At 39.1% G+C, this 26810-nt stretch overlaps 1 protein-coding gene and 1 long non-coding RNA gene across 5 annotated transcripts in view; one reads left to right on the top strand and one right to left on the bottom strand.

The window, feature by feature from the left end:
- Nucleotides 1-19985, bottom strand: part of rptor (regulatory associated protein of MTOR, complex 1) — a 198588-nt gene extending 178603 nt beyond the window's left edge. For all 4 annotated transcript variants that reach the window (XM_030416136.1, XM_030416152.1, XM_030416143.1 and 1 more), the window contains exons 1-2: nt 19521-19985; nt 17044-17218 (exon numbers count right to left, since the gene is read on the bottom strand). In XM_030416136.1, the coding sequence (XP_030271996.1) occupies nt 17044-17211 (168 nt within the window). In that variant the 5' untranslated portion in view covers nt 17212-17218; nt 19521-19985. The remainder of the gene's footprint in view (nt 1-17043; nt 17219-19520) is intronic.
- LOC115581253 (uncharacterized) lies at nt 8223-9769 on the top strand. The gene is made up of 2 exons (XR_003984015.1): nt 8223-8813; nt 9528-9769. It is a non-coding gene; the product is annotated as an uncharacterized LOC115581253 (long non-coding RNA).
- Nucleotides 19986-26810: the final 6825 nt, after the last annotated feature.

Below are 26810 nucleotides of genomic sequence, written 5' to 3'. Positions count from 1 at the left end.
ATCAGAACTCAACATTTGACGACGAGCTGTTCGTTGGGCTTTCAACCCAATCTCCTGGTCTCAATTTCATGTGACTCAAGTATGACCTCTTGAGACTTACAGGAAATCAAAGGTTCAGAGGTTCCAAATCAAAACCACTGACAGCCTGGGGGGTGAAGTACCAAAATCATCATACCAAGTAGATGTGTTATAGAATATTTACAGTTTATTTACAGTTTCTCTTTTCTGTTGTTGTTTTTAATCTATGTAAGGCACTTTGAGTTACTCCTCTGTATGAAAAGCGCCATACAAATAAAGATTGATTGATTGATTGATTGATTGATTGATTGATTGATTGATTGATTGATTGATTGATTGATTGGATGAATAGAATAGAGTAGAATAGTTGAATGCCTTTATTGTCTTTGTACAGTGCACAACAATCCTCAGTGGTCATACAAATAAAAACACTACTACACAGCAAAATGACAGACGACTCAGTCACACAAAGTATAAAATCAAGTATATATTTAATACTACAAGTTTGAAACGGCATGTAAAAAACAAACACTCAAAGGAGTACAACAAGTTCTTTCAAGCAATACAGGCTAAGGCACTGCAACAAACACTCAGGGATATGTTTAAAAGGAAAGAGAAATGTCCTTGAGACAGTGACATGGCCAAAAGTATTACAGAGAATGTAACTGAATTCATCGCTCTGGATAACCGGGCCATCTCCGTGGTTGAGGATCACGGTTTTCACCGTCTTCTGGACTGTTTGAATCGCTGGTATGCCCTACTATCTTAGCATTACATTCTGGATACCACCTTAGAGGAGATTTACAGCAAAGTTCATGACCACCTACAAGGTGATTTAACAGATGTGACTGCAATTAGTTCTGATGTTTGCCCCATGACGCTGCTTTCCTTACTGCGATTGATTCCCCATTCGAGTTAAAGCGTGTGGTACTACATGCTTACAAATGTTGCAGGTCTAATACAGCAGAGTGTGTAAACCAGGAAATCAAGGAGATGATGAACACAATGTCCTCACCGTGGCTTGTGGACCTCAGAGCATTACGGAAGCTGTACTTTGGTGGGCAAAGTTCCACCAGGAGGCAGCTTGTCTGATTATAGCCAAATCTCAGTAAGACACGGGATATCTAAATTGTTGGCGCTATTAAATCATTAGTACGAGTACAAGTGATTTGTTTGACAGTGATCAGGAGTTGAACAGGGCACAAACAACTGGAGGAATAGATTCGGGAGGCTGAGACCTGCAGGGGAAGGTAATCGAGTTATTAAGCCTAGGGGCAGAATGTCGATGAATGTTGTATTTTACATATCTGATCCTAACCATTACTGTAATTGAGAAACAGAGGTAGAACTAGAAGAGACTGCTTCCCAGTGTCGAACACCCTCTCCACAAGCCACACAGAGTGTTCTTTAAGAACATCCTATGATTTTTTTTTTTTTTTAAATCACTAATGATGGTGTAAATGACTATCTCTAGAGCTACAGCTCTAGACGCAGAGTCATGGGGGTGGATCAGCGACGGGGTATTGAACACTGCAGGTGGAGGCAGCCTATGCCTCTAACACAGAAGAAGAAGGGGGGATCACACAATGTCAACAAGAACAGCAGGCTCGCGGTTCAAATATGTCGTCGCCCATATGGACAGTTTTTAGTGTTTCAGAGGACAGCAACATGATTGCAATGCTTGTTACGCAAATGTCCTGAGAAGAGTAAAAAAGTCTGAGATTTAACACACACACTGTAGCTGTAGCTCACATAGGCAACACAAGTTTTACCATGGACATATCTTATCCTTTTTTAACCTCAGGTGTACATACACGAAACTTAACAAAACCATTTTTTGAGCATTAAGCATATCTTGCATCCCTACTTCAAACCTTATGGATTAAAGGTAGTCATGGCTTGCGACCTTCCATTAAGTAATTATCACACCCTTTCACAACATCCCAAGTCACTGATTGTGGAATCACAGTAGCAAAGCTGTTAGCTGTATACTTTGAGTTTTGGACTGTTGGTTTGACAAATAAGGAAATGCATCTTCAAAATCAAGCTGTGGAAACTTCAGGTGGACACTTTTTTCCATATTTTTTGACAACTTCTAGTCGATGAAAAACAAATGCTGATAGATTCAATGAACAGGCACATAAAGACAGCAGAAGTGTGCTCTACCGTAAGACAAGATGAAGGAATAAAAGTGAGGCAGAGTAGAGGGAGAGCAGTGATAGTAAAGCGAAGGCTCCCACTGTGAACCAGCTTTTGACCCATAACAAGTGGCTCTTTATCAAAGCCTGTTAATTTGACTGTTGGCATTAATCTGAGAGGAAACAAAATTAGATTTTAAATCAGGTATGCGGTACCTCATGGACTTCCAATAATCAACTAATCTGTGTGAAGAGGGAGAAGACAGAGGAGGAGGAAAGCAATAAGAGAATATGTGACAGAGCATCAGAGGAGTGAAGATGCATTTATTTTTCCATTCGCAGAGTCGGACCCATCGCTGTGATAAAAATGGATGGAACAAAAGAGAGAGTGTGACAGACAGGGGAGAGGGAGTGAGGGAAGCCGACAGAGATAAACTGTACGCATCTGCATGTGCATGTGCATTTGCATTTGCATGTGTGTCTGAGTGTGTGTATTTCCTTCTGGTTGGGCCTGTGTGTATAATTAGTTCCCGTCCTCCTCTCATTAATAACTGCACAGGACTCCAGGGGACTTTCTGGCCTTTTCCCACTGCGCCCTTTTAAGACTCCCATACAGCCCCAAGACCCGCTAGCTGTGTCGATCAATGGTCGCTGATTATTCCATTTGTTAGGCCCGCAATAAATGAAGGTTATTAAAATGGTGGAGAGCATCGATCTCCTCCAGGCGGGCCATAGCTTACTGGCAGCAACAGGTCAGATATTGGACATTTCAGCTCAAAGTCCAGATAAGAGTTAGCAGAGTTGTGCATTTGGATGACTCTTCTTGACTGTTCTTTTTTTCTTCAGATATCAAAAAAAAATGTGGTGGTACATCTGTTTGTTCTGTATCATAGTCCCCCTCCTAGCTGCATTTCACTTTACTCTCCAATCTTTCTCCAAAGCTCCTGTGTCTCTGGTCTGTCTTTGTAATACGCACAATGAATCATTCAATTAGGGATACAATCAGGGAAGTCCCTTCTGTCGAAGGCATTCATAATGTTGTACCAAAAGTGACAGAAGTAGTTGTGTGAAGAATAACAAAAGAGAGCTCCGGAGATCAGATCAAACCCTGCCTACCTTCACACTTCTGCCAAATGGACCAACTACATACTCTACATAAAGTGAGTCTGACTTTCGGATTGCCGGTTTTCAAAAGTTACTAATATGGTCAAGCAAAGCCTCCCATCATTCCACTATGGCAAAGGGAGTTCTAAAGCTGCTCCAACAAGGACCTTTTTAAGGATACTTTTACATTTTCAACTGCATGCCATTTTATGCCATTTTAGCAGCTGTAAGAAAGAAGAAAACAAGAAATTGTGCACTGCTGTCAGGTTCCCACGAGAGCCACCACTGGGTGTGAGTGACTTACTGATGATATGCAGTAAGTGCATATGGAAGGCACAAAGGATATACTGCAGACATAGTATATACTTACATTTGCTGTAGGGACAGCTACTTTTACAGAAACACCCCTCTCCTTTTCTTCCTTTCTGTCTTTATTTCAATCTAAATAAAGTGATGGATTAATAGCGATAAACTTATGCGCCAGTTCTGGTCCCCTTGGTCAAAAAAAGAACCATTTAAGAAAAAAGCCAAAGGAGGCCTCAGCTACGACATTGTTCACAGTCTATACTGAAACATATAACATAGCATAAGGTTGTAATACAGTTAGTTTACACTGTGATGACACACTCGGTCTAGACAGAAAAAACGTGTTTGTCTACGTGACACTATTCACTTTCCAATGTCTCTACATCCCTCTCTACTAGAAGACACAGAGTTGCTGTACATTAATCTTCATTCCTATTCAAAAGCATCAGCATTATCTTCCCCATCATTATAATGATACAAAGAGGAAATGAAAGATGATATAAACTGAGGCAGTCATTTCCTTGCAACTAATGGGCTCTATAAAACCACACCATTTTTTCACAGATATGTGAAATTTTTAAAATTCAGAAATCACACAGGTTTAGAAAGTTATGTCAGAAGCATATAAGGAAATTGAGCCTCCTCTTTTCACACAGGGAGGTCAGAGGTGTCAGAACGGCATCTTTCTTTAGTATCTTGCTCAAAGAAACCTCAGCAGGTCGGGGGCTTGTCGACAAGAGGCCTTTAATCTGCAGCTTTTGATTTAGGGACAGTCCTGCAGACTCACTGTGACCAACAGCTGCCAGAACTCAATTCAACAGTGAAACCACTGGCATCTAATTATTTCTAGTGGCATGCAAATACATTTTGTTTCCATGGCTCTGTGGCTGAAAGTCTATATGCTGCCTAATGAACTGTGAACATTGATTGAAATCAACTAATGATGCATAAGATAAAGCCAAACAGACCACCTGTCTCATTTCCACATTATTATAATGGGCTTGGATATTGATTATGTATTGATTTCATTATTTCTAAGTCGAAAAAGCCAGCAGGCAAGGCACATGTGCAAACCAGCAGGGAGGGATAAGAGGCAGATTTAAATGAATTGTGTGTGTGTGCACACGTGTGTGAGCCTGAGACCAAAAGCTGTCCAGACTGATGCAAAGAGGTCATCAGGGAACCATCATAAGTGTCACTGGCTAACTCGGACTGCTAAAATCAAGCATAACATCCAGCTGATAATAAATCACAACAAGCTATATCAGGGTATATACAGCAATTCTTAAGTTTAATTTAATACCTTTTAATACCTTTTTTAATACCTTCGTAATATCTTTTTATACCAACACGACTTCGAGCTGCAACTGTTGCCACAACCTTTCGAACTTCAGTGTTGGGGGTAACTAATTATAAGGTGACAGATTACTGTCATTTTGTTACTTAACCTTCTGAGTGAATAAGTGTAGTAATGCTTACAATTCAAATCAAGTACCTATTATTACTGGATACTTTTTTGCCTAGATAAAAATACTGACCTATACACAATTATTTGTTATTTAATCATAACCCACGACAAAAAATTATTTCATTGTTATGTGTAGGAAGAGCACACACCACTTCTCTAGGTCGGTCCGGGGAGGCAATTTTGGCAATTTTTTTACCATTATTTTATTTATTATTATATATTTTTTATGGAAACAGAATCTGTTTCAGAAGTCAGTGGGCCACATGACAAAATAAAATACAATAGCTGTGTCTTATTCGTCAAGTTTACTAATACAGTTTGCTGCTGGATTGGAGTCACTGGGACATGACATGGAAGATATAAAAAAAAAAACTGCAATTATTTCATATTAATATATTTATGCGTAATAAGTCATTTAATGACGGTCCCTAAATCAGTCTCCAGTCATTCAGCGAGGCTCTTGGACGTGAGCTGACCGTCCTCCTGCTGCTGACACTGGAGTGACATGAAGACACAGGCACAAAAAACGTCGACAGCGGTGGCTGGTCATCATGTTTATCAATACCCGACCCGTGCCTTGCGCACTCCCATCCAGTTGATATTCATTGTCTTTTTACAGATGTGGCAATAAACCTCTCGCCTGCCACCAACTACTGGCCTAAGCCAGTCTTTGAATCTAGAGTCCTCTAACCAGAGGTCCGAAAAATTACATTTCCCCATGACTTCGTCAATAGTAGCGAACTTTTGCAAACTTTTGGCAGCAAGCCAGCTGTGTGCTATCCAGTTGGAGCATAGACTGAGGCGCTAATAGTTTTAGCGTGTCGCACACTGTCTGACGTCACATCATCGATACCTCTCAGCTCCTACTCGCACATATAATTTATATAACTAAATCCACGCGATTTTTAGGAGATAGGCCTGCAACTCATAATTGAATAGTGGTTCGAAAATGTAATACCTGGTCAGATGACGTTTATTACTTTTTAATACTTTTTAATGGCCTTAATTTTTGCCAATTTAATTTACTACCTTTTAATACCTTTTACAACCCCGCGGACACCCTGTATATTCAGTATTTGAATACAGTCAATATCTCAGACCTCCCAAAAATAACAGGGCAAAACTGCCTTGAGGCATTTGTAAGTCCAAAAAGGAGGTCACATAAATGAAAAACGACCCGATATTGTTCAATTTAGAAAAATCTCAGTAAAGAACATTGTTTTTAGAAACAGCTGCGGGCTGCTTTCACACAGGTATAAACTGCTTTGACATTTCAACACTGTGCTGTAACAAAGTACTTCAACAACAATGGGCTGTCACTGTGTTAATTACAACAGAGCTGGGGGCATCAGGGAAGATAAAGGCAACATCTAGGCTACTGATCACTTATAAAAATAACCTACAGAATCAACGCCCTATTGTTCCTTTAGTCATGTTTCTGTGGGGCATCTTGTCCGCCCACTATGCCCCGTTAATCAACATGAGTGAATTTTAAAATCATTTATTAAAAACCTGTTTGCAATCTCTTTTCCATGGATCTGACACCCTACATCTCTGTTCCTGCTCAACACAGCCATGCTCTTCACTCCGTAACAGTAGTTAAAGTTATGGATATGATTTTGTATTAAAATATTTAAGGTGAGATAGTTTGCCGTTTTGTGACTTTTTTTGCCAAAACTTGCGTCTTTATTTATATTCACTCCTGTTTATCAACCAGACTGCAGCAGCGATCCACAGGTGACCTTCTTTCTTGGTGGTTCATGTACTATAATGGTGTGTGCCGACTGGAGCTGGAGAAGAAATGTTCTTTATTTCATCAACGTACAGAGGAGGGGGAAAACCGAAGAGACTGGAGGACCGGAGTTGCTCCCTAGATCACTTATGAATGATCTTGAGTGAGCACGACCAGGCAATATGAAAATAGAAATGGGCATCCAACACTAAGATGGTTAATCATAGTTAAATATAAGCTTTGTTGTGCAAGTGGGTCTGATGGTGGGGAGAGGAACAGAAAACTCGCCCAAATGAACTGATGTGATTTGTTGGTTTCTTTGAATTTGTATATTCTCAGTAATTTGTACAGGCACTTATTTAAAACTGTCTCTCACAGTCTCAGTGGACATAGGCTGGACTCAGTGGAAATCAGTGAAAATTGTTTCAGGTGCGTCCAGAATCAGATTTCTCAGCACACTGTATAGATTTGATTATTGTCTAATCAGAAGGAATGTAAAGTTTTGGGGTAAAGTTTTTGAATAACTACAAACATTAGAAGAGATGAGGAAGTATGTGCTCACATGACGCAAGGTCATCAGAAGTCTGGATCAGGTGTTTACATGCCATGATTTCTATCAGGACACCCAAAGCAATTTATCAGGCTTCTTAAAAACCAGAGGGATACTCAACAAACCTGAACACAACACGGACACCAATACTGAACTGCGGCTGAGCTGAGTCCTATTTCTTTTTTTTAGGTTTCTTGGTGTTCAGTGCTCACTATGTTTGTAGCACACAACCAAATCTCTGGAGTTGGAAGTTCAGTTTTAGTGATTGCAAACCGAACATTTCCTGTTGCCACCCTTTCACACTAAAAGCCACTGGTGAACCTGTGGGTGGCTTTTACTGTGAGGCATCTAGAAAGAACAATATATGCTGATTACCACATATCACACGTCAACACGACATTTATAGCGCTCTTTAGTCAGTAAATTCATTTTTCAATATTGTCAAGGGGAATAGTAGATACAGTTGAGCCCTGAGGTGAAATGCCACAGAAACTACTTCCAGTGTTTCCCAAAACATAGTTTGCACTCTGGTGTGACGTGCTGCTGTATCACATGAAGGTAATCAACTTTTACTTTAAACTGCTGTGCTGTGGTCACATGAACCCAGCATTGCTCGAGTGAAACCAGCATGATGTCATGTAAACACACTCAATCAATGGACTTAAACATCTGAAATTGTTTTCACTGCCCCTCTCAATGACTGCTGTGTGTTTATCAAATATCAATCTTATCATTATAGAAACTTTTAATTAACTTTTAATTCTTAAGAGGACTCTTAATTAAAGGCAGCAGCACCGGAGAGGTCAGTATGTGTGTTGGTATGTGGTCTGCTACAGGAGCCTCATTATTGTGATCAAGATAAAGTTCTAATCAGATCACAGCTCATTTCAGTATAATAAAGTATATACAATTTATCACAGCAAATCTTCACTATTTTCTTGTTGAATATTTCATTCAAAATGCTAAAAACAGGGTGTAAAAAATGTTTGAAATCATCTGGACAAACTCATCATACGTCCTTCAGCCTGTTTCCTATGTTCAAATTCTCGGAGAGTTTATAACAATGTACACCCTGCACTGTCCTCCTGCATGACCCAACTAGGGCTGTAACGGTTACCAGTGTCACGGTAAACCATGGTAATATTCCCGACGGTGAAGGTTACCGTTTAAGTTTTAATTACCATGGTAACCGCCGCGGTCGGTAACCACGGTGTGGAAAACTCGCGGCGCATGCGCAGCGTGCAACGTGCCTTTGTTAAGTAGTGAAGAAGACATGGCGGAGGGAGGACGTGATAGTAGCGGCCCTCACGGCATTTTTCCGCCTTCAAAGAGAACCAAATCTGCAGTATGGGCGTATTCTGGTTATTATAAGAATGCTCAGGGACACCTGGTCGAGGATGGCAGCCCTATCTGCAGGAGCTGCGAGGAGCGGCAACACATCCAATTTACTAACTTTCACTTTACGACCATCACCCGCAACTGTTCAGCGAATGCAAGGTAAATTAACCTCAAGCTTGTGTGCATGATGTATGTGTATGTCGAGTTTTCTCTGTCTAATTTGCTGTTGTCACTAATGTAAACTGACCAGATAGTGGTATAACTGAACGAAGTTGATCCGTGATTTGGCTCGTTATCTGAACCGCTTATTAACTGTAGATTTCACTTTTTAAAGTCGACCTAATAATTCCCCAAATATTGATGCAGAGCTGCAGTGAGGAGGATTTGACACAAACACATACTGGATGGAATGAGTGAACACAAACTGACTGAGATGACTGACTTTCATCTCAGCTCCGTTCACCTGAGCAGCGTCTACCTGTGGCTCAGCAGCATCGGACCAATCAGATTGACCGAGTCCACTGACAATAGACGAGCAGGCAGACAGAGAGACAGACAGCCAATATATAAGTTATATCACAAATATATAACACTTGTGGATTATTTGTAGAATAGACTATATATAAAGAATAATATAAAATGGTGAACATAACATGTGTCTAGATAGAAATAAGAGCCAAAATAGAGTATTCATAATTCATTTAACAACAATAATCCTTTTTGTTTTGATCTAAAAAAATTATCCAACCTGTTCCTCACAAAAGTGATGTGATCTAAATTGTGAGTTTTGTGATCTGTTGGTTGCACCCTTAGTATTAAGTAACAGTGACAGTAATAATTAATAATATCATTTTCTATTCATTTTTTTCACAGAGAGGGTCTGCTGGCCAATCGAGTGCTGCTGCCACTACATCTCATTCTACCACTGTAGCAGACATTAAAGGACACGTTTCAAAAACAGGCTGCTCATGTGTCCTCATCACAAAAAGCCAATGACCTATTGTGCACAGTTTTGATAGATTCTTCTATAATTATTTAATGTTGATTTTGCAGTGTTTTGTTAAGGTTTTGGATTTGGATTATTTTAATATATAATAAATATATTTAAATATGAATCTTGATGAAATTATTTCAATTTATCAGTGTTTTTTCAACATTTTGAAGACATTTTAAAAAATACCGCGGTATACCGATAACCGTGATAATTTTGGTCACTATTACCGCGGTGTGAAATTTTCATACCGTTACATCCCTAGACCCAACCTCAACAAAACTGTTCCCAGGATAAATTCCTTTCCATTTCTTACTAGTGAGTAAAATCAATCCTGATCCACCTTCATACTGCACAGCTCCCATACACACAACCTCCTGAAAATAAGTTGCACCAACTTTGCGTCGAGCCCCTCTGACATCATTCAGCTTACAGCTCCACAGAGGATTGTGAAGCATAAAAGGGTAAGGGAGAGATGTGTCTGTGCGTAGGTCAACTCACATCCACTCACTGCTTTAGGGGGAGTTTATCTGATATTCAACATCATGTTAAAAAAAATGGGTAGGCGATTATCGGCCCTGGCCAATTATCGGGGGATATTTAGCATTTTTCTGATTATTGGTATCGATGATTTTTCTGTCGAGTACAGATAAAATGAACTCGATTCAGAATGTGCTACTTCTGCTCTGATGCAGCATCCTCTCACACAATGTCCCATCCACAACAACATCCACATCCCACTTATAGCTATAAATACTGAATAATCTAAATCTGCAAAGTAATTAGTGACTCAAAATATCAAATAAATGTAGTGGAGAGGAAGTATAAAAAGCAGAAAATGTAAATACTCAAGTAAAGTACCTCAAAACTTTACTTAAGAACAGTACTTCAGTAATTCCATCACTGGGTCTTTGAAATGTTGACACTGAGATTTACATTTTTACTGCAATTGAATATCCTTCACAAGTATCAGTTTTCAGTCTGGATTTCTTATAATCTGCATCTGCCCTGAAAATGCCATAACGGTCGACCCCTACAACAAACAGAGACATAAAACTGAGTAGACTCATGACTTAAACTGTGAGTACAGACAGAAATATGCAGTAGCATATTTACTTTTTTCATCAGATGTATTTATTACTTTTTAAAAGATCTGGTCAAAGCTAAACCTGAAAAAAACAAACAGGCCTTTTTCATGGGAAACATTTTTCCATGATTGTAAAATGAATGCTGCTGCTTCATTTTCAGGGTCATGGTAATGTGCTGGCTGACTGGGACTCCTGAAAAGAACAGATCAACTGTTCCACAGTGTTATCAGTGACACATGTGCTTTTCCTACTGGGAACAGGTGAAAATGTCTACTGTTAAATGACCTACTTTAACAATTTCTAATTAAAGCGGGTGGTTAATATTGTACGGTTAATTACAAAACACTTGCTATGCTATTAAAGGAAACAAAGGACAGGACATGGTCTTATTTTAGAGCATCTGACTGAAAAAGTCCAAGCAGTGTGTTTGTTGGTTCTCATTTTGAATTTGGCTACTCTGTGTTTTCACAAAAACACAATGCATCTCTACACCCTCAATAAGGCAGTATAGCTAGAAAACAACAGTCAAAAGGCAGCATTGTACAACTATGAGGAGCTCAATATCATAATGTTCACAATCCCACTATCCATCTTAATGGCTTCTAATGTTTGTCTGCCTCTTTCGACACCACAAGCTGATGGTAAGTCACTGCGGAAATTGCTACAAAGGGTGTGCCATATATTATCACTCATGATAGTGCTGTAATGATTCTTAATTTGACTTAAAAAAAAGAAGTTGTAATAATATACTTGTGATGTTATGCACAATGACGAGCATAGCAAATCCAAATTGTTGTGGCTACCATCTAGCTGCTACAGATGTACAAAAACCATGGTAATGTGCACAGTGCAGGAAGACTGCAACAATATAAAGCACCTGATTGAGTACAAGGAAAGTAACATTTTTGCAGGAAGAGCTCATCTGCGATTTCTAAACCCCCCCCCCAAAATGTATTTTGTTATATTGAAAACAATAACATTAGTGCAATAATACCCTAAAATATTATGATATTTATCGTAAGGCCATATTGCCCACCACTAGTGTCTCTCTACCCTGGGGATGCAGCAATCATCTTAGTTTACAATTACCATTTTCTTAAAATGCCAATGCTTTCATAACCGAAATGGCTCAGCAACACAGTGTGTTTCTGTTATCACTCTAAATAAAAGGGACAACATGATACATCATTTTTTGGTGTATGGTTTTAGTGGTAGTGAGTTAAGAGTTGGACTAAGTAATAGCAATGAAAACCAACGACAGCAAAGCAGGAAAAAGATTACTGCAAACATTTATGAAATCAACACTCACCAAAACGACATGTAATCCCCTCAAGAGCCTCACACCTACATAAGAGCAGTTCTCAATTCATTTCTTTCCTTTGTACTGAAACAACACTTTGACTAGCCTTTTTGTTCATTTTTTCTGTCTTATTTTAATACTCTATTATTTTTGTTTTGAGAGGCAGCAACTGTTCAGAAAGAGACAAAAAAGGGGATGTTGTGGAGACAAAATACAAAATAACCACCAAATAAAAATGCTGAGTTGTGAAATAAATTAATGCAATATTATTGTGTAACCCAGGATATTTCCTCAGACTACAATCCTTCTATTAATATCTATTATCATTGCATCCCTAGTCTACACCACAGTACCATTCACAACACATAGGTATGGTGTGGGATATGTCTAAGGGATTCATGGACTCACATAACAGCCTTTGACTTTGTTATTACCTACACTATCGGTTTTTAGCCTGATAGCTCACAAACAAGTGTACCACCTGTGGATCTGTGGATCAATAACGGTCAAAGCTTGTGCTGCTATCACTTATCTAATCAGGTCACGGTTCATGTTTTTTCATAATCAACACACACCTGCTATGCTCTATGTTCAGTGTGAGAATGAACATACAACAAAATACGGCACCTATAAACTGAATTAGTGCCATTTCTTAGTTTATGTGACTGCTTAAATTTCACACTGCAGGTCTGACTGCTCAAGGAACTGATACACAAGAGATCCCAAAAAATATACTCCATACCCAGATAAGAGCTTTCTATTAAACATTTGGTTGCTTATTATTCCTTAATGGAGCCACTTGTCATGTGGAGTTGGCCCTGACCTTGGACTCTTCTACTCAACACTGACAGCTATTTTATACGTATAGCATATCTGAAAACTGTTATCATGATTTCCGTCGACAGATGCAGTAAACGTACAAGCAGTAATGCTGCACAGAAAGTGGGACAAACAAACAGCACTGTCCCAATTGCAAACACACACAAAGACACATAAACAGAGACAAGTGAAAAGTTGTCACTGGCTCAAGAGGGTAATATACGCACTATTTTGACCAATGGACCTTGTTATTATATAGCCTTCCCCTATCCTCCTGTGCTCATGCAGAGACAACTCTGAGTGTGAGTGTGTGCATGTGTCTATGTATGTGTCTATGTATGTATGTATGTATGTATGTATGTATGTATGTATGTATGTATGTATGTATGTATGTATGTATGTATGTATGTATGTATGTGTGTGTGTGTGTGTGTGTGTGTGTGTGTGTCTCAAAGGGTCAGACCTCTGATTTCCCAGTGCTGAACATCATTTACAGCCCAATCGTAAGCCTCATGCTGCACACTTCTCTCACTAGGCTTAGCTGTTCGCATACCAACTCGCTCGATATCCTAACGGTGAAAGACACTGTCCATCAGTTTAAATCAGCCCAAGCAATTACAGACCAAGTGCTTTCAGTGATCACCCATGAATAACTGAAAAGAAAATGTCCGAAGCTGCAACGGACGATCTGGGTTCTATTTCTATAATGCCACAACAACCAATGCAAGCAGGTCTCTGACAGTATCGTTACTCCCCTTGATCTTCATTCAAATTAGGGAATACATAATTAATTCTTAGTATTTTGGTGGAAATTTTCTCATCAACGTTGTGCTCAGAACAGACGTCCAAGAACCAGTCTGTTTCTGGCACGATATCACTTCACTGCCACTTTGGTGATTTTATCAAGAGCAGCAATGTACTTGCAGCAAATATGCAATAATAATGCTTGATTAGAGATGTAAATAAATGAATTTAATCAAATATTCTCCAGCCAGTAGATGTGTTAAGCAGGATTAGTATATATCAGTCTGTATTGATCACTCAGTATACTGTTGTTTGTTTTCCTGTTTTTTGCAGCTGCTGTTTACATACTTCTCTGTGATTGGCACAACTATTCAAGAGCTGTGAAGCCAGTGACGTGACTGGCTGAGAGCATAATTACAAATTACCACATGCCCTGATCTAGATATCATATCAGCCAGCTTTTTTTGCTCTTTGTGCTGCTGCACATGCAAGAACCAAAACAACAGGGATCAGATGTAAAAACGATGTGGCCACAAAAAAATCATCCAACACATGCGTATGTGCATAACTCATGTATACTTCAGACCAAGCGTACACACGTTTTTCTTGAGATAGCTGCAGGTGAAATGATGATATGGACATGAAATAGGATGTGAGAGATGTCACCTTACAGTATGGCACAACTCATCAACAATCTTTTTCTCCAGATGTAAGAAAACGTGTGTGTTTACTACAGACCCCAACAGATGTCACATCATCATGATTTTAATAGTTCTTGTTGATATAAATATGATGATTACCATGAAGCACAGCTCATAACGCAAAATGTGATGTCTGTCTGTTTTTTATCATATATTGCAGTATACCTTACACTAAATCATTTTTTGTCAGTTTCACTGATTGTGGGTTTTTGTATTCAGTAAAATCTCACTTAACCCACATTTCAAAACTTGATTTACAATTAATTCTGAATGACAAATTTATTTCATTTTCATTGGAACCATATCTCCCTGTTAACGATCTTTTCATCTGACCGTTAATTACCTCGCACCTTGTAAATTCTGTTCAATATGATCATTGATCATCCTTCTGACATCTAATATTGATAATGGAGATGTTACCACAATAATGGTTTATAGGTACATGTACTAGATATCGCAGATGTCTAAGAGCATTTCTGCATCCATTTATGAATAAATGTGGCAGTGGATATGAAGCTGGTGCATGTGCACCAGCTTCCACAATGACTGAGGCCCAAGTGTCCTTTGAAATGCTCACACAGTCCGTGCACCTAAGACCTTCCACCTTGACTTTGCACTAGCATGATTAAAATAGCTCTTGCTGAATGCCATCAGATTATGTCTCTAATCGAGGACACTCCACAGTATCAGAACCCCTTGATCACGTTGTGGGCTTCATTAAGTAAAAAATATGCCAAAACAACTGAAGGTTAAATGAATCCAAACAAGAACCATCCTGAATTTTCTGACAAATGAATATTTGTCAGAAAAAGTGCACAAAAGAAAATAAATAAGACAAAAAAAACCTTCATCCATTCATTGGTTGCCATTCATACCACTTTCACATTATTCAGAAAAAAGATTACTTTTGGAAGAAATGTTTTCAAATACATCATTTTGTAATTACTGCCATTTTAAAAGACATTCAAGCCCAGGGTCAGAGTTACATTCAAAACCAAATTCTTCCCCGCATCAAACACAAAATGCTGTCTTTAGCCGCAGCTCTCTGAGCCCAAAAATTTAAAAAGGACACATTCTTCTTACAAGTGTACAAATGAGGGTCTATCGCCTGAAGTCTGATCAATGAAAAATGTTCCACCGTTGATTTAGCGTGACTTTCTGATACGAATGCCCATTTCAACCAGCTCCTACTACCTCTTTTAAATCAATACCAGAGTCACACTTAATGATGCCTTCTAATTCAACAGTTCCCTGAAGCTTGACACTTGAGTGGGCACTGCATCGTAATTCCACTGATGTCCTAACAGCAGCGACGTGTCACATTTTCATTTGGGCGAATTTCTACAAAAGGTGCAGAGTTCCTGTGGGTTATGTATGACTACGCAGCATTTGCCATCATTATAACAGCAGTGCTCTGTAGCCACGAGGCACTGAGAGAATAAGGTTGGTAGCACTGCAGTGGATCAAACGACAGCTTTATGAGAGCTGAAATACACTGTGGCCATTCATGAGGGAAAGCTTTGAGGTTCCCCTGTCAAAGCGTAGCACGGGTAGCCTCCAGCAGAATAAAATGAATTGGCGCTATAATAAAGACGAGGGTGGCCAATGATTTGCTGCTGTGTCCTGGCTGTTTAAAAACTAATGTCCTCTCAAAGAACGGTGTGTAGCATCGTTGCGTTTGATTCGTCTCTCTAGTAGATTGAAATCTTGACAACTGGCCTTGTGGATGGCCAATTGACCAATCCTAAGCGCCACCACTTTCCTTAACACACCAATCACAGCTAAACACCAACTTGGACGACCTCAGTCATCTGTTCACTGTGGTGCCTCAGCTGCATTAACATTACACACTACAAGATGAAGTTCATGTTACAGCAATATGCTAATTCACCTTTCTGGCTGAGAGTTAGATGAGTGACGATACCACTCAAACATATTTAGGTAAAAATTAAGGTCCACTGGAGCAGTCGGAGTTAAGGGCCATGCTCCAAGACCCCTCAGTGGCGGTAACTTTCACTACCCAGATTTCTTGCCACTCCGGGGGTTTGACGGGACGAGCGTCCGAACACAAGTTCCTCTAACCTCTAGGCCTTCTTTTTCCTCAATTTTTTCAAACGCCAAAATTCCCCATTTGCACGATTCAAACACAATATTTCATCTAAGATAATTCTTATCCACAATATTAATAGCTACTGTATAATACATATTGTGTTATTTACCAAGGAAGAGCCACAAGAAGTAAATCGTCTAGTCAGGATCGCCATCTAATTGGGTACATCACCCATATTTTGTTATTTTCAGAAATAAGCTATACTATGGCTACACAGATGATACTTTAAGAGTAGGACAAATGTATTGCTGGTGCACAGTTGTAGTTGACAATAACAAAACTATAATATCACCAGGCTAATACTTTACATATCCTGTAAGTCTGATGTGATGTCAGGTAATCAGGCAACATCTGAAGTGGAAATTTTTCCCTTTTTTTTTTTTTTTTTTTAGAATCGACTGTCCCCATTTCCTGTTTCAACAGTTTCATCTATGAAAGTGAACATGGTCCCATCAGCGATATTTGAAAATGAAAATGCCACTATTGCACAAATCTGAATGAGTTTATACACTCAACAACTCATGAGATTGACAGAGCTGCAAGAGGAAGAGCCTCTACAAACTCAGACCACAACTCAGCACAAGGAGCATCCTTAACCTGCTAAATAATTCCAGACATAGATGAGTAGAAAATTACCCTGTCCTTCATCCTCCAGCTCTGCGCTAGGGCCTTGGAACCCTCAATCTTCTCCGAATGTCGTTTCTTCATGAAGGCCAGCGGAAGTTTCCAGTCATTCATGTCGGCCTCCTCTTCCTCTGTGAGGCCCACGGCCGGCGAATGAAGCAAGTCTGAGTCCATTTTCATCAGGGCCCTGCAGAGGAGAGCTCTGTTAGTATCAAAGATTTCATTTGCTGTTGCTGTGTGCTGTCGTGATGGGGATTAATACAAAATAAATAACGTGATAATTTCAGTTGAGGCTACTGCAGCATTCAAAAACAGCTTATGTGAAGCTTTCTACTAAACTACTGAATATCTTAACATGAAATATTTCAGTTGTACTGATTCTTGTCTTAAACTGAATACAACCATCATTTAGAGGAGGAATTAGAGAGAGTAGTTTCTCCACCAAGATGCCAACTGGAAGCATACGTATGCTGAAAACAAAACATCCAGCAACAGGACGCCATTAGCATAATATTAGCAGACCTAAAATATTCTGTGATGCCTCACTACAGGGATTCAAAACAAAGATATCATATTGGCACTAGTATGTAAGTAATTCAAACAATACAAGACCGCGCCTCCATTTAAAGGACTCTTTGTGTAGATGCTTCAAGCAAGCAACTCTTTTCCAGGAAAAGTGATTGTTGTTGCCATATATGGCTAGGTGGGTGGCTTTCAAATATTGTTGCGACACCATGATAGATAAGGAAACATGATATATGGCTCCATATTTTGAAATCTCCTCAAATACACTTCATAAACACTAAGAATGGGTGACAATTCAAATATCACAATATGTCTAACTACACACCTCGATATTGATGTTGTAGGAATAAGTATTGCTACTTTCACAAAATACTCATACAAATGAGACTTTCAATGTATACTCATCAGCAGCACAGGGGTGTAGGAATCATGTATTGTGGGCTAAGCTCAAAGTTGGCATCACCCTGATCCTTCGACAAAAAGCATATGGGATTTCTGAACTGGATTTTGGATTATTGACGAAAATAAACTCAACACCAGTTTATGATACTTTCACGTTTTGTTCAGCAAAATAATCCTCACGGATTAGAGTTAGAATAGTTTGTAACTAAAATCAGCCTGTAAAGACGGACTAGTGAGTAGATGAGTCTGTGTTCAGTGTGATGAGGTTTAGTATCTTTGACAACTTCTGTAGTCTCATTTAGCTACTCATTAGCAACCAACACTTTTAAGACATGTAAGCACTTTATTCAATTATGGGACATTCACTGATGTATCTTACATCATAAAACAAAAGGTGTAATATCTAAGGTCTGTGGTAAACACAGGCCTTATTTCATTCAACTGAAAAATGCTCAGTGATTTCTGGGTTTTAGGACTATACCCACTCTATGTGGCTATAATGACGAAGTGGGTAAAGACAAGTATCAGAACAAGTTGAACAGTTTGGTAGAAGTTGCAGATTAAATATTTCGGAGTGTGCGACTTTGTCTCTGCTGCAGTATCTTATCACACAAAGTCCCTCCCACAACACTACCTGATTGGTAACATGTCACAATTTGTAGCCTACAAACACTGAAAGATCTGAATCCGCAAAGTAACAAGTAAGTAAATGCATCAAATAAATGTCGTGCAGAGGAAGTATAAAGTAGCATAAAATCAAAGTGCACAAGTAAAGTAGCTGACACTTTGTTTTTTTCATCATTTGTTGGTCAAAATTTTTACTCGAAGATTTTCATTTTTACTGCATGCAAATATCGGTCGCAACTATCGGTTTCAGTCTCCTTGATTTCTCATAACCAGCACTGGCCCTGAAAGAGCCTTGTGGGTCGAGCCCCGCTGCTGAGTTTTCCAAATGATGTCCTCTTCTTCACTCCATGTAAGGATGGGTATGTATGAGTCATGTTTACTGCCCTCCTGTGAACCTCCCTCATGAATGAAAACCACAACAACAACTGAAACCAAACACACTCACATCTGGATCCCTTCACGTCAACACTGAACTCCTCACACACAAGCAGCCTGCCTCCTCAGTGTAATATTCAGGTTACTAGAACACTTTCACAGAGGAAGCACCTGGATGATGTCATCGTGGGGCTCCAGCTGCCCACGTGAACACTGCTCCAGACACGCATCAGGAGCTAGCTGGGTTATGTGTTGTATGCGCCTGATGGCACGTTCACACGGCCTGGCTGCGTTAGACTGGACTCCACAGCCGGCACTCTTTGCTAGCAGGACAGTTAGCAAATAAACCGGCCAGCTAGCTAAGTGCTAGCAAAACTAGCGCGGCTAGTTTGACAGCTCTGGCTACCGCCGTCGGCTGTCAAACTGCATGAGAGGCCGGTGCCATTAAAGCTTTTTACAGGTTGCTTGCGAAAGAACATGAGCAGAGAGACAGGTGAGACAGAGCAGATGTGCAGAAATGGCGCTAGTGGTGCCAGCGAAGCGTGCAGATGCGTGCAGACCTTGGTGCGGTGGGATTATCAACCCGGGCTGAGGAACCTCTCCGTCTGCGGACGATGACAGATACGGTCGCACAAATAATCCTGGTCAAAAAATTGTAGGGCAGCGTCCACAGCCTGTATAGTATGTCAAACCCGTCAAATCCAAGTTGGACGGGTGCGTGTTTGCAGGGGAATCTGCGGCTCCTCTCCCCACGGCTCTTCGCTATGGGAAGGGGCTGGAGACGAGGCCCATCTTCACACGGACAGTCTGCCACAGCCACACGAAGCACCGGCCACACTTATCGATTACTGGGGTCGTATGGTGTTCCTCTACAAACCAGCGACCCTGGTAGCTGATTTGGTGCTTTGGTTTTCGCGGGAAACACACACAATCCCGAATACTTCTCCGGAGAGGCACTTCTTCAGCACTTCTGCAAGGGCGCAGCCATCTTGGGTTGGACCCAGAATGCACTGTTGGGGCGGCGAGGCTGTCATGAAACGTCACCGCTTCTGTTCCTGTCACACACCAAAATATAAACACACACACACGGGGTCTACAGAAAACTAAATACATGTATTTTATCCGGCATATTGTGTCTGCTGATGTTTTATGTCACTCTTCGCTAATATGTCAGATGTACTTTATTCTGAAAAGAAAACATTTACCCTTAGAGCCTAATTTTAGTCAAAAGCAACTTCAGAATTGTGTTTCTGTTGTAACTTTTGCAAACATGTCTGGGTAAAAGCTGATTTTGAAATCAGAATATTTGTTTGTAAGAAGGGAATCATAGAAATAGTTTGTCTGGTGGCAGAGCTGGAAATTAGCACTGGCCAAATGCTGGTAACGTATGGCAGTGCTTTCAAAGGGGCTCCATGTAGTTATGGAGAAGAAATTCAATATTAATGAGGTAATGATAGAAGCTCAGAAATATTTATCCTTTCCATAAATTAATAAACAAGCTGTTTAGAAAAAAAGAAGGCCCCCAGAAGACCGTTTGAAGCTAGAAAGGTGTCAGGGTCCACCAGATATAAACAAAAACAAAAAAGTTTGTTTATTTATTTACTTGGGCATTAAAGAAAAATTAGTCAATGAAGATATTTCTCTTTTGATTAAAACATTTTCCCCAAAAGTACATAGTGCACTTTAAAAAATAAATTAATAAATCAATAATAAAATATTCACTACTGAGTGAATTTGAACATTTATTTTGCAGTGGCTGGGAATGTTCACATTCTGAATTCAAACAAATGCATTAAATAGATCAATGAGGCAAGTTAGGCTATTTTAAATGTTGTTGCAATATTGGTAAAATATAGGCCTATGGTAAGAGCTCCAATTTCAGCAACTTCTTTAGTTACATAAAGAGAATAATTCTCCTGTTTTTGTTTTGTTGAGTATACATTAACTTACACAAACATGCATTGCACTTAAATGGATGACAAAGGATTAAATCTCATTGTGTTCATTTTTTATAGAAAATTTGATCGACACAATTATCAGGGAGGTGATGACTTAAACTCTCGCCAAAATGCATGGTCTTTTCGTGAATGTACCCGAGTCAAACGTTTGTTTAAAAGCATATTTACGACACAAGTGCCACTTTTAACATTGACCATATTTTCGTTTTCAGGTCAAAATCATTTTCAATGGAGTACTAGGGGCAATTTTACAATAGCATCAAAAATCGCTATTTCTAAAACACTAAGAAGGCTCGACACAACAGAGTGCTCAAGTATCACCAGGGTCTCTACACATGAACACGAGCATTGAGAACATTGTTTGTGTACACAGAGTAAAAAGAAAGTTTTATGAACAACTCACCTTAGCAGTAGCTTCAATCAATCAATCAAATTTTATTTGTATAGCCCTTTACAATAGCCAGATGGTACCCAAAGCGCTTTGCATCAAAGCTTGTTCCGCTCGCTGCCCTCCTGCCAGTCGAGAATCTCCAAATGTGATGTAACATTGAGGACAGTTAAGGTGGAACACTCCTGAAGCTTAGTTCCATATAAATACACGGATAATTCGTTGTTTTGTCGCTAGCGAGAAACAATATTGACCTCTAAGTTGAAAAAGAAGCCTCATATAAGAAACAATACTGAAATCAAAAGCCGTAAAAGTCACGTGAGATATCACATGGATAGTAGCCGGAAGATAGTAGCCGGAAGACAGTTGCGGTCCACCTTAACTGTCCTCCATGTTACGTCACATTTGGAGATCGACACTTCTCGGAAAACACAACTGGTAAGGTGAGTTGTTCAAAAACTTTCTTTTTAGTAAACTCTGTGTACACAAACAATGTTCTCAATGCTCGTGTTCATGTGTAGAGACCCTGGTGATACTACGAGCACAGTTTCATGTTGCGCCGAGCCTAATTAAAACGAAAACACGGTCAATCTTAAAAGTGGCGCTTTTGTCGTAATTATGCTTTTAAACAAAAGTTTGACTCGAGTACATTCACAAAAATACCCTAGGTTGCATTTTGGCGAGAGTTTCGCCTTAACTTAATGAACACTTCTGAGGCCAATTGTTGTGGTAGTTGTTTTATTACACTGGTGTTCCAGGGTATTTCTGTTGTTTTGTCTACCCAGCAGCCTAACTACAAATTTAAAAAATAAAATATTGTTGAATCAAGCTGCCTAGAGGATATTCAGCCTTACAAACTGAGTGACCGTGCAAGAAGGAGACTAGTGATTGAGTCCACAAAGACACTCATGAATACTCTGAAGGAGATAAAAGCTTCAGTAGCTGAGATGAGAGAGACTGTTCCCCGGGTTCCTCACCAGTGAGAGCTTTGTGGGAGAGTGGATAAGAGAAAGCCACTGTTGAAGAAAGCTCATTAAATCTCCACTAGAGTTCACCCGAAGGCACGTGGGAGACTCCAAGGTCAACTGGAAGACGGTTCTTTGGTCCCATGAGACCAAAATAGAGCTTTTGGGTCATCAGACTAGATACTATGTTTGGCTAACCGCAAAAACACACCATCCTCACCATGAAGCATGGTGGTGGCAACATCTCACACTGTGGGGATGCTTCTGAGCAGCAGGCCCTGGAAGGCTTCTGAGGGAAAAGGGTTAAATGAATGCAGCAACATATAGGGAATCCTAAAGGACAACCTGATTCAGTCTGCAAGGGAATTACAACTTGTGAAAAAATTTATTTTACAGCAAGACAATGACTCAAAGCATACAACAAAAACTACATAGAAATGGTTTGAAGTCAACAAGGTGAATATTCATGAGTGGCTCAGGCTTCAATCCAATAGAGAATTTGTGGCTGGACATGAAAAGGCGTGTTCGCACCTGATCACTGTGCAACCTGAAAGAGCTTGAGCAGTTTTGCAAAGAAAAATTGAATAAAATTGCAGTGTCCAGATGTGCATAGGCCTGATTGAGGCCCATCCACACAGACTTAGTGATTGCTGCCAAAGGTGCATCTACTTAATACTGACTTGAAGGGGGTGAATACTCATGCAATCACTTAAATACTCTGAAATGAGAATCAACTTTAACATTAGCGAGTTTGTCTTTGTTTTGAAAATTTATAATTCATAATTATTTATAGAAGCAACAAAAGGGGTAAAAAATTAAGGGGGCGAATACTTTTTACAGGCACTGTACATCAATACTAAAGTCAATTCCAGAAAACTCACTTTTTCTATGAAGCATTTTACTGCTTCAAGTGTTGCAGTGTTGTACAGAGCTTTAAAACAGAATTAAACGTTCTAATAAAAATTGAGCGTCCTTTTATTAGGCATGTTTATGATTTTAACTTTTTTTTGCAATATATCTCGAATTTTTTAAAGTAACCTTTCATTTCCTCTCAGTATTTTTTAAACACTTTTTTTTTTACGAATAATTTGTTCTATGAATTAGAACACAGTTCATTATGGGGATATTTTTATTTATTTATTTATCTATCAATCTATTTGTTGGCATTGTATAAATTATGACATCTGTAATGTAGTGAAGTGTATCACCTTCTCCTATATGTTTTTTTTCTACTATGCATTTTATCAGTAAATGTATGTACTTTGTAGTGTTATATAGTTATGATTGAAACACAAGGTTCTGGATCTAGTCTCCTGCAGTCCTGGAATCAGATCAGCCTGACTTTGTATTTACTTTTGATGTTATTATCTTATGATCTTATATAAAATGTTAATAAATAGTTATCTACAGTGGAACTGTTGAGACTATTGCCCATAAATGCTATTTTTTTGTATTTTTTGTATTTATCTGTATTCGGGAATGTGACCTTGTTGGATTCTTCACTGATCAACATCCGATTATTTAAAGAAACACCTGTCGGCAATTAAGCTAAGAGCAACTTCGATGAAGCTACACGCGAAATGAGTAGGTTGCTCCTTCTTGTTTTTAATGTAACTGTTGATAAATAATTGAATATTGATTTTTTTTTAACTCTAAAAAAGTAGGTATTTGTTTCTCATACAGTTTTTTTAATTTTTAATTTTCCAGGCTGCTCACATCAAACACATTTGCCCATTTGATTCAGAAGTACTTTCCGGAGTACCCAATTAAATTAAAGTTCTGAGGTTTTACATAAATGTGTTCTGGAGAACATCAAGGAATATCAAGGAGACAATACAAAATTAAATTAAATTTTCCACTCATATATATATATATATTTCCCACTTTCCATTTCATCATTGCAGGTATTCATGGGAAAGCGTCGTTGGTACCAAGAGTATGGAGTTTGGCTGATTAAATAGCTGAGTGCAGACATGGGTGACGTCTCCCCTCCATATGATGTGTAGAATCCTGTGCCAGTTTACCTGATAGCTCCATCCATCAAATAATAGCAGGGGGAGCATCTATTCAAGAATCCCTCTCTTCATGTGAGTGTTTTGAAAAACCCTTGTGCTGTATTTGCGTCATAGACGTGCCCTCAGAATGGTGGGCACCATAAATGAAGGGCTGTAAGTTGACATTATTTTCAGCGTTCATTTTGGACTTTGTGATATATTTTAGATTCACTTGGGTTTAGGGGAAACAAACTGTGAACACATCAACTGAAATTACCTTCTAAGTTGATAAGATGACTGTAGTTGTGGAGTAACATTATGTTAGCATTCATTTGGAGTCTCATTTCTGGCGACCTGGTGAAAGTAGGTTATTCGCTTTTCTTTTAACTTTGGTCTCTAAATAATTTCTGGTTCTTTAGCTGCTAAATACTCCACAATGTTCCCCAGCTCATTGCTAACTTTGTCTGCCAGGTGATGGTGGCACACACCGATTGATGGAAAACTTGTTATCTTATTCCAAATTTATATAGCACAGTGGATTGTTGTTTCATGTAAGTCTAGAAAGCGAGCATAATAAGGTCAAACCCTCATTGATCCAGCACCATGGACAGGGTCAGCAGTCACTGAACTCACAAATGCAGGGAAAGTGTGGGGACACTTATGGTGTCTGATGACAATCAGGTTATATCTAAGTTGACTTTTTTTAGTTTTTGCTTTGACATGCTTTACACCTATGGGATGGACTGCTGTGAAATTTGGCATGGACGTTCACACACGCATCCGCACACACATCTCTCTCTCTCTCTCTCTCTCTCTCTCTCTCTCTCTCTCTCTATAAATATATATATATACAGTATATATATATATATATATATATATATATATATATATATATATATATATGTATCTCTCTCTATATGTATAGAGAGACAGAGAGAGAGAGAATATAGATATGTACATACACATTATATGTATATATGTATACCTCTCTCTCCTCTCCTCTCTCTCTCTCTCTCTATATATATATATTATATAGAAGAGAGAGAGAGGATGTATACATATATAAATATATGTGTATGTACATATCTATATTTCTCTCTCTCTCCTCTCTCTATATATATATATATATATAGAGAGAGAGAGTAGAGAGAGAGAGGAAGAGGAGAATATATATATATATATAGAGAGAGAGAGAGAGAGAGAGAGAGAAATATAGATATGTACATACACATATATGTATATATGTATACATCTCTCTCTCTCTCTATATATATATATATATATATATATATATATACATATATATATATATATAGAGAGAGAGAGAGAGAGATACATATATATGTATGTATGTATGTGTATATCTATCTCTCTCTCTCTATATATATATATATATATATATATATATATATAGAGAGAGAGAGGTAGATATATATATATATATATACATATATAGATAGATAGATAGATAGATAGATAGATAGACAGACAGACAGACAGACAGACAGACAGACAGACAGATAGATAGATAGATAGATAGATAGATAGATAGATAGATATACATATATATATATATATATATATATAGAGAGAGAGAGAGAGAGAGAGAGAGAGAGAGAGAGAGAGAGCGAGAGAGAGAGATGTGCGGGTGTGTGTGTGAACATCCATGCCACTGAGCTTAAGCTCAGTATAAAGCCAACAGGAGCTGCAGGCAGGTGATTACTCCCTGTGCGTCACTATGACGGACGGCTTTCACGTTGCAATCATCAATATTGATTATATTCAAGGATGAATGTATGAATGCTTAAAAACTAAACAACTTGTTTGTTCCTGTCGAATAATATGGTGATGTTTGCTATGTTCAGCCTTGCTTTTCTCAGCACCTGCACGAGTCAAGTATTTATACTTTGTCCTCAACATCCTTTGCTGTCAGCCTCACACCAATTTCTCAAGCAGCAGGAGGTAAAGGTTTGTTTTTGAAAGAAGAGTCATAGAGTGAAAAAGCTGTCCCATCTGTCCCTGACTCAAAATCTAGCACCAATCTGCGAGTACTTACTCAGTCAGTCGTGACATTACTGAGAGCCCTTTAATTGGGAGAGTACAATCAACATGTTTACCAGTTTGTTCTTGGTTAACCAATAGGTTTGCTCTTAGGCCTTAATGACTTAAATCAAGCACAACACAGTCTGTCTTGGGGACAAAGGACAACGCTACGTGAGATGGCTAACAGCTTTCTTTGGGCTGTCAGCTCATCAGAAAACATGAAAATGCTACACCAGATGGATGGAGCATGAAAATATCCATCTCAGTGCGTTTGCCAGAGCGGTAATCATCGCTGCAGCCTCTTGGCTTGGCCTGCAACGGTGCAGGAGCAATCTGGTGTGTCTGGTGAGAAATCATAGGTACATCTGACTGAATTTGATCCTCTTGGCTCCCAGTCCAAGTGTGCAATGGGTGGGGGACCAATCCAATCTCCCAGGTGTGATAGAGGTTGGGACCCTTGGGTGGCTGATAGCCAACAGCAGGATGTGAAGGAAGAGAAAAT

The sequence above is a fragment of the Sparus aurata genome, chromosome 1 (genome assembly GCF_900880675.1).
Source record: "Sparus aurata chromosome 1, fSpaAur1.1, whole genome shotgun sequence".
NCBI lineage: Eukaryota > Metazoa > Chordata > Actinopteri > Spariformes > Sparidae > Sparus > Sparus aurata.
This window is presented reverse-complemented; position numbering and strand designations above follow the sequence as displayed.